The 15,246-nt window shown below is 41.5% G+C and overlaps 1 protein-coding gene across 2 annotated transcripts in view; it reads left to right on the top strand.

Annotated features, from left to right (window-relative positions):
- The window catches only part of LOC121718954 (interferon-induced protein 44-like), a 163,054-nt gene that overhangs the window by 21,053 nt on the left and 126,755 nt on the right, over window positions 1-15,246 (top strand). The window contains exons 2-8 of one of the 2 annotated variants that reach the window (XM_042104413.1): window positions 8,342-8,402; window positions 8,650-8,683; window positions 8,859-9,063; window positions 9,217-9,366; window positions 9,547-9,745; window positions 9,911-10,011; window positions 10,275-10,586. The exons of the other annotated variant lie outside the window; for it this stretch is intronic. Coding sequence (XP_041960347.1) covers window positions 8,348-8,402; window positions 8,650-8,683; window positions 8,859-9,063; window positions 9,217-9,366; window positions 9,547-9,745; window positions 9,911-10,011; window positions 10,275-10,496 — 966 coding nt within the window. The 5' untranslated portion in view covers window positions 8,342-8,347 and the 3' untranslated portion in view covers window positions 10,497-10,586. Of the gene's footprint in view, window positions 1-8,341; window positions 8,403-8,649; window positions 8,684-8,858; window positions 9,064-9,216; window positions 9,367-9,546; window positions 9,746-9,910; window positions 10,012-10,274; window positions 10,587-15,246 lie in introns of those variants that run through there. 2 annotated transcript variants of the gene reach the window in all.

The raw sequence follows: 15,246 nt of genomic DNA, 5'->3' as shown, positions 1-15,246 counted from the left end.
AACCTCCATTAATCAGTGGATGAGCAAAAACTTTTTGAAACTAAATGATGACAAAACAGAGGTACTTCTGGTTGGACCAAAACTAAAGCGAGATATTATTCTTAGTAATCTGGGGAACTTGGCACACCAGGTCAAACCAAAAGTAACAAGCCTCGGTGTCATCTTAGATGCAGAGTTAAGTTTTAAGCCCCATATCAGTAAAGTTACTCAGACAGCCTATTTCCACTTGAGAAACATTGCCAAAGTGCGGCCCTTTTTAACTCAACAAGATGCAGAAAAACTAATTCACGCCTTTATCACTAGCAGGTTAGACTACTGCAATGCACTTTTCACTGGTCTTCCCAAAAAACATCTAAAGAAATTGGCACTCATACAGAACTCTGCGGCTAGACTTTTAACTAAGACTAAGAAGAGAGAACACATCACCCCTGTGTTGGCTGAACTGCACTGGCTCCCTATTTCCTATAGAATTGATTTTAAGGTTATGTTAATTACTTACAAAGCTCTGAATGGCATAGCACCTTCATATATCTCTGAGCTTTTAATATCTTATCAACCACAAAGGAAACTTAGATCATCCAATTCTAATCTTTTAATCGTACCCAAAGTGCTCCACAAACAAAGTGGAGAAGCTGCGTTTATCCATTATGCCCCCAAACTATGGAACACCCTGCCTCTGTACATCAAGCAGGCGAGTTCAGTAAATATTTTTAAAAAAGATCTGAAAACATACCTGTACAGGAAAGCTTTTAGTTAACTCATCTTATCCTGTAGACTACATTTTCAGATTATTCTACATCTGCTACTATTGGAGGGCGCAGCCAGCCAAAAGCAGATGGGCTCCCCCTATTAAGTCAGGTTCTGCTCAAGGTTTCTTCCTGGAATATGGGAGTTTTTCCTTGCCACAGTTGCCATATGGCGTGCTTGTGGGGGGTAAGAGGGTTAAGGCTGCCAGTCTTATGACGTCATTTTCTATATTTTTGATATGTTGCTGAGTATATCATAAACAGCAAAGAAAAGTGATTGATAATGACTGACTATTATTGTGTTACATGCTTCAAATGTAAAGCACTTTGAGCTGCATTCTGTGTATGAAAGGTGCTATACAAATAAAGCTTTATTATTATTATTATTATTATTATTATGACAACCTCAAAGATATACAAGGCATCAAGTATAATCTGGTAAGATTCCAATATGGCCACCATGTGTAAGAAAATGAGGCAATTATTCTATATTTTGGTTAATGGAAGTAACTACCTACATCTTCAATACATTCTTATTCTACCTTCTCTTTATGTAAAACACTGGTTTTATACTCTATACATTATGTACCTAGAACTTTCCTCAGCTAGAATTAACCATGCAAAGCCTTCCACTATCAATAATTGGCATTGCCATGATTAAAGAGTTGCTTTGTTTCTTTTCTTTTTTTCTTTTTTTTCTCTTTTTCTTTCAATCCTTTTCTATAATGTGTGTGTGTGTGTGTTTATTTTGTATGATTGCTTCAAACATGTATTTGTACTCTGACTAATGCTGATCCATGTGTTGGTAAGGGATTGGATAGGTGGGGGGGGGGGGGGGGGGGGTTAAGGGAAAATATGACCATAATTGACAAATGCTGTGTATACTTCCTATGTTGAAAAATCAATAAACATTGCATTACAAAAAAAATAAATATGAAAACCAGTAATGTTAGGCTAGTCTGTCACAGCTAACTTCAAGCAGAGCTTACACGCGCAGAAATTAAAGAATCCCTATGCAGGTCTGGTTATTCCTTCGCTGTTTCTGGGTTTTCGCCTGATTTGGGCTCGCATTTTTCACGACATAGCTCCCCCTGCAGCTTCAGTAGCAAGTGACTGCTACGCTAAACCCCCACTAGCTAGCGAGCTAGCCATGAAGAAACCAAGCTAAACACATACAAGGCTCACAATAAAACGGTCGAGCAAACACATTGTTCAAGAGACTATCAAACCACATTACAAAAACGAAGTTCACCCAAGGGTAGACTACTTACAATTTCAACAGCAACAAAGCCAAGTCGGAGTCTGTTTTACAGTCTTCTTAGAAACTACAATCTGACTACATTTTCGAGGCGCGATTGGATACTTCCGCTGAGTTACATCCGGATGTGTTCGGACCGCGACCAGAAAGTTGCATATTCGGGTTTTCCGCGGAGAAGCACAGCGGATCTATACGAATTTCGTGGGTCTCATTTTCAGGCCCAAAAAAACAGAATTACGTTTAAAAACGGAAAAATCACACCCCTGAAAATGATTGTGTGGGGGCCAGTGTTGATGTTGTGGCAGCCCGCCACAGATTAGTCAATGTATGGGAAACACTGAGACTGGCATTGATCATCTAGTCTGAACACAATCATGAGATGCACACAATCAGTTGCTACAGTGGGTCCCCGTTAAGTTTGGACGGGTTCCTTCAGGAATCACGATCCCCATTTTCTCAGCAGAAATGGCACAAACTGCAGTTGACACAAACAACCACAAGGTGTCACTTTGGAGTTCTGCCACTACTATTTTTGATGCGACTTGACTTACTGCTTCCATGATGCAGTTTCCAAGTCAGTAGAACAATCGGAGAAAGCTGAGCCATTACCAAACATATATGATAATACAATAGCGTGAGTTTATATATCTTATACCCTATTTGTCACGGTTACTTATAGATTTGATAGTGTAACGATAAGCGCATAAGAGCATAAGAGACTTTCAGCGGGGGCACGGAAACTTAATTTGATCACGGTAGTTTAAGCTTACACTTGACAAAACCTTCTAATATGAAAATGTAGATGCAATTGTTGTAAGATGGTGCAGCTCCTTTAAGAAAGCACCGTGCAAAAAAGTAGACGTGCTGGAGCGAGTCATATTCAAAATGCAAAAAATAACACCGCAGATAAAACCAATTATCCTCATTCATTGCAACCGCAGCATGCCTGCTTGCCGACGTTTAAACAAAATATATCAAAGCACCTTTTGCGTTTGAATGTAACACGAAAAAATGTTTAAAGGAGAATTCCGGTGTGATATTGACCTAAAGTGTATTGAAACGTGATACCGAGTGTGAACGTATGTCTCATAGCCCATCTCGACTTGTCCCCTGCACTCCAAAATCTGGCGCTAGTTAGCCGATGCTACCAACAACTTTTTCAGTAGTGGTGCTTCGGCATCGGGCTAGCCATGCAAATAAATCACTGTTTTACACCCATTTACGAGGCTCAATGTATCTCCACACTTCTTTGGTAGACTTCCTAGGGCCCTGACATTTAAAACGAGACATTGAGAACTTTGAAAAAGCACTGGTAGTTTACTTACAAGACGATTTATACAGACAGTATCTTCACGAAGTTTAACGTTTGCAGCCATCTTGAATTTAGTCACGATAAGTCGAGCAACGAGTAAGAATGAACAGGTATGATAAGGGATCAGATTCCAAAAATAATTCAGTGGAAATGCATGGATTCCAGTTTCTTCCAGTAGCAGCAACTGGAATCCATGCATTTCCACTGAATTATTTTTGGAATCTGATCCCTTATCATAGCTGTTCATTCTTACTCGTTGCTCGACTTATCGTGACTAAATTCAAGATGGCTGCAAACGCTAAACTTCGTGAAGATACTGTCTGTATAAATCGTCTTGTAAGTAAACTACCAGTGCTTTTTCAAAGTTCTCAATGTCTCGTTTTAAATGTCAGGGCCCTCGGAAGTCTACCAATGAAGTGTGGAGATACATTGAGCCTCGTAAATGGGTGTAAAACAGTGATTTATTTGCATGGCTAGCCCGATGCCGAAGCACCACTACTGAAAAAGTTGTTGTAGCATCGGCTAACTAGCGCCAGATTTTGGAGTGCAGGGGACAAGCCGAGATGGGCTATGAGACATACGTTCACACTCGGTATCATGTTTCGATACACTTTAGGTCAATATCACACCGGAATTCTCCTTTAAACAGCTGGACAAATGATTTAGCTAATTGATTATAGCCTGTACACCAGCAATTGTTGAACATTTGGAAAAAGATCGCTCAGCTGTTGCCACAGTCACAGGCAATGTAGAAACAACATGAGAGCAGTACACACTTCCCCGAATGTGGATGTTACACTGTCATAATCTACCACCAGCCTTTTGGCAAGTTGAAAAATAGATGACTTCTGTGAAATCTCTGCTTTAAAGCAAGACCTAAATGAGAGGAGTTGTGTTGGGAATGTCGGTGCAATGTCCATGCTATAATGGTCTGACAAACGTACTGCCTTTTCAAGCATCATCACCTGCGAGTTGAAGGATCATAGGACGTAAAGACTCAAACACATAACAAGTTTCCCGCATGCTTGCACATCTTTGGGAGAGCTGACTGATTATGATGTCCAGAGTTGCATTAAATACCTGCACTTTGAAGTATCTCTCTGCATCGGTTAAGCGCTCATCTTCCGATAGTTCGTCAAAGTGACGCTTCACTCTTCACATTTTCAAAAGTACTCTGAACCCCCATTTATTTGCGAGTGTCTGCGCTGTAGCCTTGGCCTGGTCAAAGGCACGCAGGTAGTCAGAAAGGACCGGTATAGAATTTTCCAGCAATTGCATTGCAGGGGTAGCGACGGAGGTCACAGGCCCTGGTGCGACTGCACTTGCTGCACCTACTAGGCCTAGTTACGCCACTGCGTGGAGCGCTAATGTGTCTACTGTAAATCAGTGTTTCTCAAAGTGTGGTCCGGGGACCACTGGTGGTCCGCAAGCTATCCCAAGTGGTCCGCGGGCAGACGTGGTAAAATATAATATAGATGAGTTGTTTGCAATATTGAACCAACTTGTATGTAAATCCAAACAGTTCTGCAACACTGTGTAAGCTACGCCAGTTTAAATCATATGAGTCCTCTGACACAATAAGCAAGGTGCCAAGATAATAAGCAAGGTTGTTCAGTGAGTATGTCTATTGTGTAATATACTGTTGAAGTAGGTCTACTGTTTTTTTATTTTTTAGCTAGGTGGTCCGTGAAGTTTCTATTTATTGGTTAAGTGGTCCTTGGTCTGAAAAAGTTTGAGAAACACTGCTGTAAATCATTCATGTGTGAAAGTCATTAGGCTGGAAGCGCTAATGTGTCTAAGCTCATTAGTCTACTTTCAATAGGCCTACTGTACAGCCTGAGAGGGGGAACATAACCTATAGCCTAGGCTACTGTAGAGTAGGCCTACAGTAGGCTACTGCAGGCTAAACAATCAGTTGTGAAAGTCTGCAACGAAAGTTTCCTAATGGAAGCGCTAACGTGTCTATTGAGCTCATTAGCCTACTTTCAATAGGCCTACTGTACAGCCTGAGAGGGGGAACATAGCCTACTGTAGAGTAAACAATCAGTTTACTTAGTTACATTTGTTTAGTTAAATCCAGTTTTCTACTCTATCTCCATGATATGCTTAGCCTATAGAAAGACGAAGTCGGGAAGTGTTTCAGAGAAAACGTATTTATTGAAATAATGAACAGTCTACATTCTACATTCTACAGTCTAAATTTAAAGCACGTTGAATCCCTGGGAAGATCTGCGTGTTGTGCGGAGGAATTCGTTGATCTTATTGATGCAGTCCTTCAGTTCACTCCTCCCCATAGCAGGGAACTTTCGTTGTAGTGTTGAGACCACAAAGTTTTTCACATTTTGCGGCAGTGCTCGCTTGCCCTTCGCTCCATCTCAGTTGGTGGTTTTGCTCCAGGCTTTATAGTGTTCCTCTGTGACGATGGACCTGAAGAGCAGGCATCCGTATCTGCCCACTTGGCGGTAGCTCTGTTGGTGAATCTTAGCGTGGTCTTCGGGACCAACATCACGCATTCAACCAGTGAGAAAGGCAGTCCGGGCTCTTGGCTGGCACTTTGGGAAGCCCAGATTTATCCCAATGACCCGGGAAAAAAACAAAGAATTGCGTCTACGTCAAGCGCAAGAATGGTGGAGAAAGACAAACTTTAGGGGCATGGCAAAACCTAGAGTTAAGCACCCAGTCAAACTGCACGTCTGGGGTGGAATTTCGCGTTGTGGCCCGGGCCCACTCCTCATTTTTGATGGTATTATGGATCAACAGTTTTACGCGGAAGAGATCATCAAAAAAGTTGCCGGTCCATACTTGAGAGAGCGTTTCCTCATGTCTACACATAGATTCTTCCAAGACAATGATCCAAAACACACCGCTACCAGTGTCAGAGCCTGCATTCAGAGTGAGGGGATCAACTGGGTGCCAACACCGGCAGAGTCGCCGGATCTGAACCCCATAGAGTTAGCCTGGGCTTCGATGAAACGATATATTCACACATTGTATTCTGCACAGTCTCTACACGTGGAGCGCTAATGTGTCTAGGCCTACTGTAAATCATTCAAAATGTGTGAAAGTCATTAGGCTGGAAGCGTGTCTACTGTCAGTGACTAATGCGAGAAGCGGGTTCTGTGTTGTAGGCTATGCATTTTTCCGACACTTGGCTGCAAGCTCCCCTCCCCCACCCCCTTCTTTCACAAGCAGTGCAGCTTTCTGAAGCGGTGTCTTTTGAAGCTAATGTAACAAATACCACCAATATTGTTGTGTGGCAATAGAAGTATCCAGGGTTTGCGCAAGTAGCCTAAATATATAAATAAATTAAGGACATACAATCCTTAACGTGAAAAAGCTTAACGTAGCTTAATGTCCCAAACAACGAGTCGTTTTATGCGCTCATTATAAAGAAAGTTTAACGTGTCCCAAAACAGCTGTCAATTAATCACCAAACGTCAAGAGGGTTGAGTCTGAATGACACCGAGTTTTAGACACTGAGTTTTTGAAGTTAAGAAATATTTTCGTAATAAAAATGGTCATTTAACCAATAAAGGCTGAAAAAATGTACAGTAAAACTGTAGGCTATACAGTACATGCAACCCAGCAGAAGACTATTATAGGCTATTGGCAAATCATTGAGCATCATTCACACATTGTATTCTGCACAGTCTCTACACGTGGAGCGCTAATGTGTCTAGGCCTACTGTAAATCATTCAAAATGTGTGAAAGTCATTAGGCTGGAAGCGTGTCTACTGTCAGTGACTAATGCGAGAAGCGGGTTCTGTGTTGTAGGCTATGCATTTTTCCGACACTTGGCTGCAAGCTCCCCTCCCCCACCCCATTCTTTCACAAACAGTGCAGCTTTCTGAAGCGGTGCCTTTTGAAGCTAATGTAACAAATACCACCAATATTGTTGTGTGGCAATAAAAGTATCCAGGGTTTGCGCAAGTAGCCTAAATAGGCCTATATAAATAAATTAAGGACATACAATCCTTAAAGCTTAACGTAGCCTACATGTAGATTAATGTCCCAAAACGTCAACAAGTCGTTTTATGCGCTCATTATATATGGATTTCTATGAAACGCCACGAAAACATGCGTGCGCAACCAAGAGGCAGAAAGCACCATAGAACAGCATAGAGCAATGCAAAAGAGCAAAAGAATAAAATTAGTTTTTGTGCTGACAACTGCACCAATTCGAAATCACAATGGTTAGAGAATGTTAAATATGTTCTATATCCCTAACAGAATGCATGTCTTCGCCAAAAATGACAAAATACGATGTTATGTTAATAATGCAAATGAACGGCACACTTTGAAATATAGTCGGAAATGAGATGTTATCATCATTGAGACAACAGGGGTATACAATAAAATCCGATTGTAGCTTACAGCAGCCGACTATTTAGGTTAAGTTTATAACGTTGTGGACGGCCACCAAGCGTCTTCTGCCCCACGGCTGCGGCACAGTCTTGAGTGACCGGATTCGTTTTCCTTTGTCATATGAATGCTGTCATTTTGTTAACTTTACTGTTAAGGAGATGCTGTAGGCAAAGGCTATATTTCAACCTCGTTAGTGTCAGAACTATTCACAAGGTTTCTGGGCAGCATTTTTATGTTCTGTTAGCAAGCGAACTTCTCATGACTACCGACAAAGTAGCCTACTGCCAGCTGACGAAGCTCTCATTTTAAAACATTACTGAGAGACAGGCACTATACAATCAAGAAATCTTGCCACTGAATCCAAAACTATGTTTAACATTATGTACAAAGCTTAGGCTACAGTGGATTAGCATGTTGCAGGGGCTGCTAAAAACAGAGAAACGCACTGAAAACTCGGCCAATCACAGCCCTTGCTGTCGAATGCGCCGTCCAGTTCGACCGTTGAACGCCACAGCGGACTATGCTGCCCCCAAGCGGCTGCAGTTGTACTTACATGTCACCCAGCTGCGTGAATCACCATTATCGTGAATGAAGTGTCAATTTTTAACGGGGACCCTCTGTATAGACACACAATTAATTCTGTATTTGTATTCTGGCAGGAAAAAATGGGATCTTGGTTTTCCAAAAAATCAAGGGATCCACCTGATTCATTTGATTCATGTAAGTCTCCTTCCAGACAATAAATGTATTTGTCATGTCTTGGTGTCATGGGTACGCTGGCGACTACGCCGTTCCATTCAGCATCTTTTGTTATGTCAATGTATGCTTTTGGTTGCACTCTGTGCTTGTTAAATGCGCTATACAAATAAAACTGACTGGACTTGACTTGACCAACACATACATGTACATACATGTTTGTACACAACACAAACCATATTCCATCTGATTGGTCTTCTGTTTATTTCAGTGATGGAAACTGGCTGGTGTGACATCCCCTGGAGGCAAGTGCTGTATTATAATCTGTCAATTAAAATGTGATAGTAAATGCGTTTGTGAGTTTGTTGAGAAACTTACATTGAGAAATTAACTAATATTTTCTGCAGCACTCATCATTATTATTATTATTATTACAGTTGATTTTAATTTACAAATATTTTTTTATTTATATGGTCAAAGCCGTGATACACTTGAGAAGCCGAAGGAAACTTTGAGAGCGCTTCAACCTAAGCACCCTGATGTAGAGCATCTCCGAATCCTTGTGATTGGCCCTGTTGGAGCTGGAAAATCCAGCTTCATCCATTCTATAGACAGCATCTTCCAGAACAAGATAATGAATGCATCTTACAGAGTGGCTACTGATCAAAGAAGCTTCACTAACACAGTGAGACAGTTTCTGTGTTCACTATACATCATTGAGTATATGCATTCAATAGTGTTGTGATGCAATACTTTAGTTAAAGATGGTTAGTACCAAAATATACGACTACCCTGCAAGGCTATTATAATTGTATCCAATGTGCTTCTTTATGTTTAGTTCACAACCTACACATTTCAAGATCAAAGTGGAAATCGTCTACCATTTGTCATCGGTGATGTCATGGGCCTGGAAAATGAAGACGATTCTGGAGCCAATACCGAAGACATTGTCAATGCTTTAAAAGGTCACATCAAAGAGAATTACACGGTATAACTTCAAAAACACACAAAGACAGACTGCCATACTGTAAATGTACAGTACATTAACAGGCATTTTAATGACTCTCTCTCTCTCTCTCTCTCTCTCTCTCTCTCTATCTATCTCTCTCACTCATTCACTCACTCACTCACTCACTGACTCTCTCACACTCTCTACCTCCCTCTGTAGTTTAATTCTGTAAAGGCATGCTCAGTGAATGACCCAGGATATAACAGCAACCCAACTCTGAACGACAAGGTTCACTGCTTAGTGTTCGTCATTCCAATAGACAACTTCGCCAATCATGCAAAAGAGAGAGCAACTGTCCTTATGCACGATAACCTCATCAGGAAGATGCAAAACATCAGACGAAAAGCCCGCGATTTGAGTGAGAAGCTAATATGATCATTAATTAAAATATACAATTGATTAAGATTTGATTTAATTATGATGAAATGTTATCCAGTGTGTCATTGCATATGTGTTGAATTAGTATTTACCCTGTTTTTACAGTGTCTACTATGTTGTATGAGTTATTATTATTTTAATACAGGGATCCGTCAAGTGATTATCTTGACAAAAGTGGACTTGGATTGCCATCATGTGACAGAGGGCATCAAAAATGTCTACAGGAGTAAGAACATCCATCAAAAGGTGAATTATTTAAGGGATTTACGATAACAATAATCTATGAATCCATTCATTGATTAGTCTAATATATTATTTCTCACCACTGCTTTTTCACTGCCATATAGTTAAATAAATTCCAAGGAGTTGGTCTTTGTATTTTTAAATGAAATATGTCTTTTTCATGAAAATGTATGCTTGAGTTACAAAGCAATAATCTGAGGGCAGATAAATCATTTTGTAAGATAACTGAAAGAGTGTGTGTGTGTGTGTGTGTGTGTGTGTGTTAGGCGGAAGCATGTAGCAAAGCCTTGGGAATCCCAAAAAGCGACATCTTCCTAGTGAGCAACTACCACAATGACAAACAGCTCAACTCTGATAAGGATGAAGTGCTGCTATTTACACTGACACAGATCCTGAACTACGCCAATGAGTTTGTGGAGGACAGGAGGAAAAGCATGGATACTGGCATGGCTTTTGCAGGGAGGGAAAAAAACAATGATCCACGCTAGGGGTGTAACGGTTCATGTATTCGTATTGAACCGAAACGGTACGGGCATCACGGTTCGGTGCATGAATTTACACGGGGAATACACGGTATAAAAATACATAAAACTCGTGTGCGGATTAATTACTGTCATGCGCAATTACTGTTAAGTAGCGAGAGTTACGGGAGTTCTTTAGCGACACCTAACGCTAATCTGCAGCCTCGCCTTAGCTCTGAAGCTCTGATTGGTGCCTATGTTTTTTTTTGTCAGGTCGTCGGTCGAGTCCGTCAGTCATTAGCAGCACTAAGGTTAGACCTACAAGAGTTAGAGGATCCGCTGGTCTCTTTAAGATCGCAAGTTTGAGAACTTCAGTTACAGTAACGTTAGTACAGGCGAAAGAGTGGTGGATAAGATGAAACTGTGTGTCGGCGTTGTTCAGCATTGGGTATGTGAGTGGAAAAAATGCTACACATATTCGAAGCCATCACCCAGATGATGTAGGCTACCAATCACTGAAACGGGGGGGAAAAACCTTCCCCTGCGCTTCAGCAGCCTTTGGATACACATACAAATAGGGCCAAAACCTATGGCTTAAATTAAATGATTTCGTAATGACAGAAAGTTATGTAAATCGCGTGGTAATTACCTTTATGTTGGGGTAACTTGTAACTTCTCACATGAGGAGCTGGCAGTGTTAAGTGCATAGACAGTAAAATAAAGTGACAACGCTAACTAGGCTAATAAACAAACCATGCTACGGTGAGTTAACGTCAAAGGGCAAAGTCACGTGACTTCTAGTTGTAGTCTGTTTATGAAAAAAAAGGAGCAATTTCGTTTTTTTTAAAAAGGCAAAATAGTGTGATATTTTCACAATTAGTAGGCTAGATTATTACTTTACACACAATGAAAAATATTGAGGCAAATTGTAGACCCTTCCATATACAACTAAACACAGATGTTGAAGGTCTTGCTTAAGTGGATTTTAAAAATCATTTTCTATGTAATTTGCACTTTCAGAAATAAGAGAAGCTGTAGGCCTATTTTCAGTTTTATAGCTGATTGTCTTATTTTGTTTACAAGTTACAGATGGAGTCTGGGCACTTATTGTACTGTTTAGCCTACACAGGGCCGGTTCTAGCCCTTTGGTTGCCCTAGGCGAGATTGAGTTTTGCACCCCGGAGTCTTAAGACAAATTACAGGCCTTTAGGGGCAGGATTGTATTCGAGACAGCCCTTTATTTCTTATGCAAATTTTATTTTGAGACATGCGTTTCTTGGAGCGGCATAGGCTACTGGTAGGCCTTCAAAAGCATGACATTTTCGGTTTAGTTTGATATTTAATTTACTTTTGGACTGTTTGATTATCTAATCTAGGGAGGTATTTGATGATCACTATTATGTTCCATGTAGTTGAAAGAGTGTCGGGATTTCAAACAAACCATCCGCTCTCATGCGTTCATTGAACGTCCGCGGTGCTGTAATGGAAACCTTATTGCATAGCCAAGTAGCCTATTGAGTTATTTTTAAATTATGCATGATTTACTTTTTATTAATTTCGTAGGCTGGAATGCCTCGAGTCGCGGCAACAATTGTGTTTAAATGTAGTAGCGTGTTTCAGCCTCTGGCAAGCTCTGGCAAGCTCTGGCAAGGCGGCAAGCGACTGAGCTTGAGAGCGACATGTTGGAGACCCAGCTGGAAAGTCAGTGGCCGAATGCACGCAAGAGTTGTATACATAAGAAACACCCAGAGTTTGGGGGTGCCAAAACGCGTAATTCCCTCTATCGCGCGTAAATGACACAGGGGAGAATTCTGGCAGGGTGAAATATGCGTAGTTACGCGTTTTTTGACTTTACGCACGCACTTGGGTTAATTCCCCTTAGTGTTTTGTTGTGCCTATACAGTGTTGGGAGTAACACGTTATAAAAGTGGCATAATGTAGGCCTAATGGGCCTAATTTGCTGTAACGTTGTAGGCTAATGTAAGGCATTACAAAAAAATTGGTAAATATTTTACTCGGGAGTCGGGATAAACTTCAGTAACGCACGTTAATGCATTTTAACCCGAAATTAAGTGGTATTTTGTTTTTATAAGCATATACAAATTCGCCAACAACGTCGCGAGATCAACAGAGGAGAAAAAAATCTGTGTAAATTGTAGAATGTTATCTCCTGTCAGGCCTAGGCTAGGCTACTTTCAAGATGATTGTGGCTGCAGCAAGTCGGACTCTACATTTGCGACATTGACATAAAGGCCTGCTTGAGCATATGAAGGCAGAACATTCATTCATATCACAGAGGGTAGGCCTCTGACTCTGGGTGGAATGCCGCCTAGATTAAAAAAGTTAAAGCAGATAGGCTACACACCTTCCAAAATCGCCTGTTTTCCGTTGTATGTTGACAGCTGCTGGACGGTGGAAGAATAACGATTCTTTTTTAAACTCTCAATTACTGTAACTGTGTGTCACGTCACCCTGGCGTTCGTTAGGTCCGTAGCCTACCACTGGAGGAGGGACCGCTCATAAACTCCCCTTAATTGTTGCAAATATAGACTAGATATAGTTGCGACTTCCGAACAGTTTTTGTGAGTGCTACTTTGTTAATATTTGGGGAAATTGCGAGTAAGGGGCTGCGACCGTTCTACATGTAGGCGAGGGCGCAGCAAATGAACTTCAGAAACAATATATTTAAGCTCACGACATTCAGACTGGCACAAAAAGTTAACGGCCCACCGGGAATCCTCCCGAAGCTCCCGATAGCCACTCCGGGGCGCCCCCAACACATTTGTCGCCCTAGGCAATTGCCTAGCTCGCCTATAGCAATCGCCGGCCCTGAGCCTACATCTTACACACTTCAGGCTGTTGCAGATAGCTCAGGGAAGAGACTGTATGACACTAGGTGGTACAGCCTGAGACATGTACAAAAAAAAATGCTTTCTGCATTTTTGTTTTGCTTTTCCCTCCATTGTACCGAACTCGTACCGAACCGTGATGTCCGAACCGAGGTATGAACCGAACCGTGACTTCTGTGTACCGTTACACCCCTAATCCACACTAATCGCTGTAGAGTGTGGGAGATATCTTTGTACCTCCTGCACTTGATTTCCTCTTTGCTATTTTAAAATAAAAAACAATTGTTCACAAAAAAGACTACAGTTAATGTTGTTTTATTCAGTCATTTGAGCAATATTAGGGTAAGTGTTGCTTTTTCCAGCCTATGTTTTCGATGGTAACCCATTGTCAGTCAATAGTGAAAGTAACTGCATATAACTGTCTTCGTTGACTGACACCTTGGTGAAGTTAGTTTCACTTTGCCAATGAGTTCAAATAATAGACGAGTGCAAATGCGTGAAGGCTATGCTAGGTTTTAGTAAAGCATGGTTTAAGAATGACTATTTCATACGGTCTCGCAAGCAGCCTCCTTCAATGCGCCGTTGAATGCCAAAATACCGATGCATTTATTTGACATATCACGCTTTGCGCCGTTAAAGGGAATGACAGATGTCATTCTCATTGGTTTAAATGATGTTACGCCCCAAACACACCCATATGACTGATTAAAAAACCTAGGAACACCTTGTTGCGCCATGCGCTCCACGTTTGATAACGAAACCCCTCCCAATGTGAACTGGACATCCTACTAAATTTGAATAGACTTTTGACGAGTGACGATGCACTTTAGAATGTCATAATATGACATTTGTGTGTTGGCCCTCCTCTCACCCATCTCACCTGAAGTCCCATCCTCGACTGCCCTATTACTGTCCCCCTATCTGGACTCCTGGCCCGTACAGCCTAGCGACCCACCACCTGCCTATGACAACTCTGCCCGGATTACTGGCCCGTCTGCCAACCCACCACATGCCCCATGACAACTCCCTTCCCCTGAACAATTCCAACGCTGGACTATTTTAACTTTCTGTCACTAAATCAGGAATAATGAATTACCATACCGGATACGTAATCATCCCACCTCTTGTAACTTTCAGCTCAAGTGCTTTTAACACCATGTCTTATTTTCTACACCCGACTATCATATGCATTCGTCATGTATACAGACCTTACTGTCATGTACTGACCCTAGGCAGATGGGTCAGGCCCTTGAGTCGTGGATCTGCTCGAGGTTTCTTCCTATATGTATCTCCAATTCTAGGGAGTTTTTCCTCGCCCCTGTTACCCATGGGCCTCTTGCTTTTCTTTTCTTCCTTTCTTTCCTTTTTCTCTGATTGCCTACATTCTGTAAAGCGCCATGATACATGTGTTATGTTTTGGCGTTCTATAAGCACAATAAATTGAAATTGAAATGATCGGGCCCAATGAGTTACTCATAAAAATGAAAAAGATACATTCAATACTTCCGCTCAATTTCATTTCGTTTCATTAATAAGACTGGCGCAGATGTGCTTTCAACGGATTCCTTGTGTGGAACACCAACAGAGAGCCACCAACCAACCAGGGAACAGTGCTGAGAGCAATTATGTAATGTTACCCCATAGAAGGAGAAAGTTGTGATCAAAAGTTCCAAAAAACTGCTGAATTGCAGGAGGGTGGGATGTATGTGGGTGTAATCGATTAAAGAAGCCCTATGCAGGTCTGGTTATTCCTTCGCTGTTTCTGTGTTTTTGCCGGATTTGGGCTCGCATTTTTCACGACATAGCTCCACCTGCAGCTTCGGTAGCAAGTGACTGCTACGCTTAACCCCCACTAGCTAGCAAGCTATCCATCAAGAAACCAAGCTAAACACATACAGGGCTTACAATAAAATGGTCAAGCAAACACA

The sequence above is a fragment of the Alosa sapidissima genome, chromosome 9 (genome assembly GCF_018492685.1).
Source record: "Alosa sapidissima isolate fAloSap1 chromosome 9, fAloSap1.pri, whole genome shotgun sequence".
In the NCBI taxonomy this organism is placed as follows: domain Eukaryota; kingdom Metazoa; phylum Chordata; class Actinopteri; order Clupeiformes; family Clupeidae; genus Alosa; species Alosa sapidissima.
Note: the sequence above shows the minus strand (reverse complement) of the source record. Positions and strands in the feature narration are given on the sequence as shown.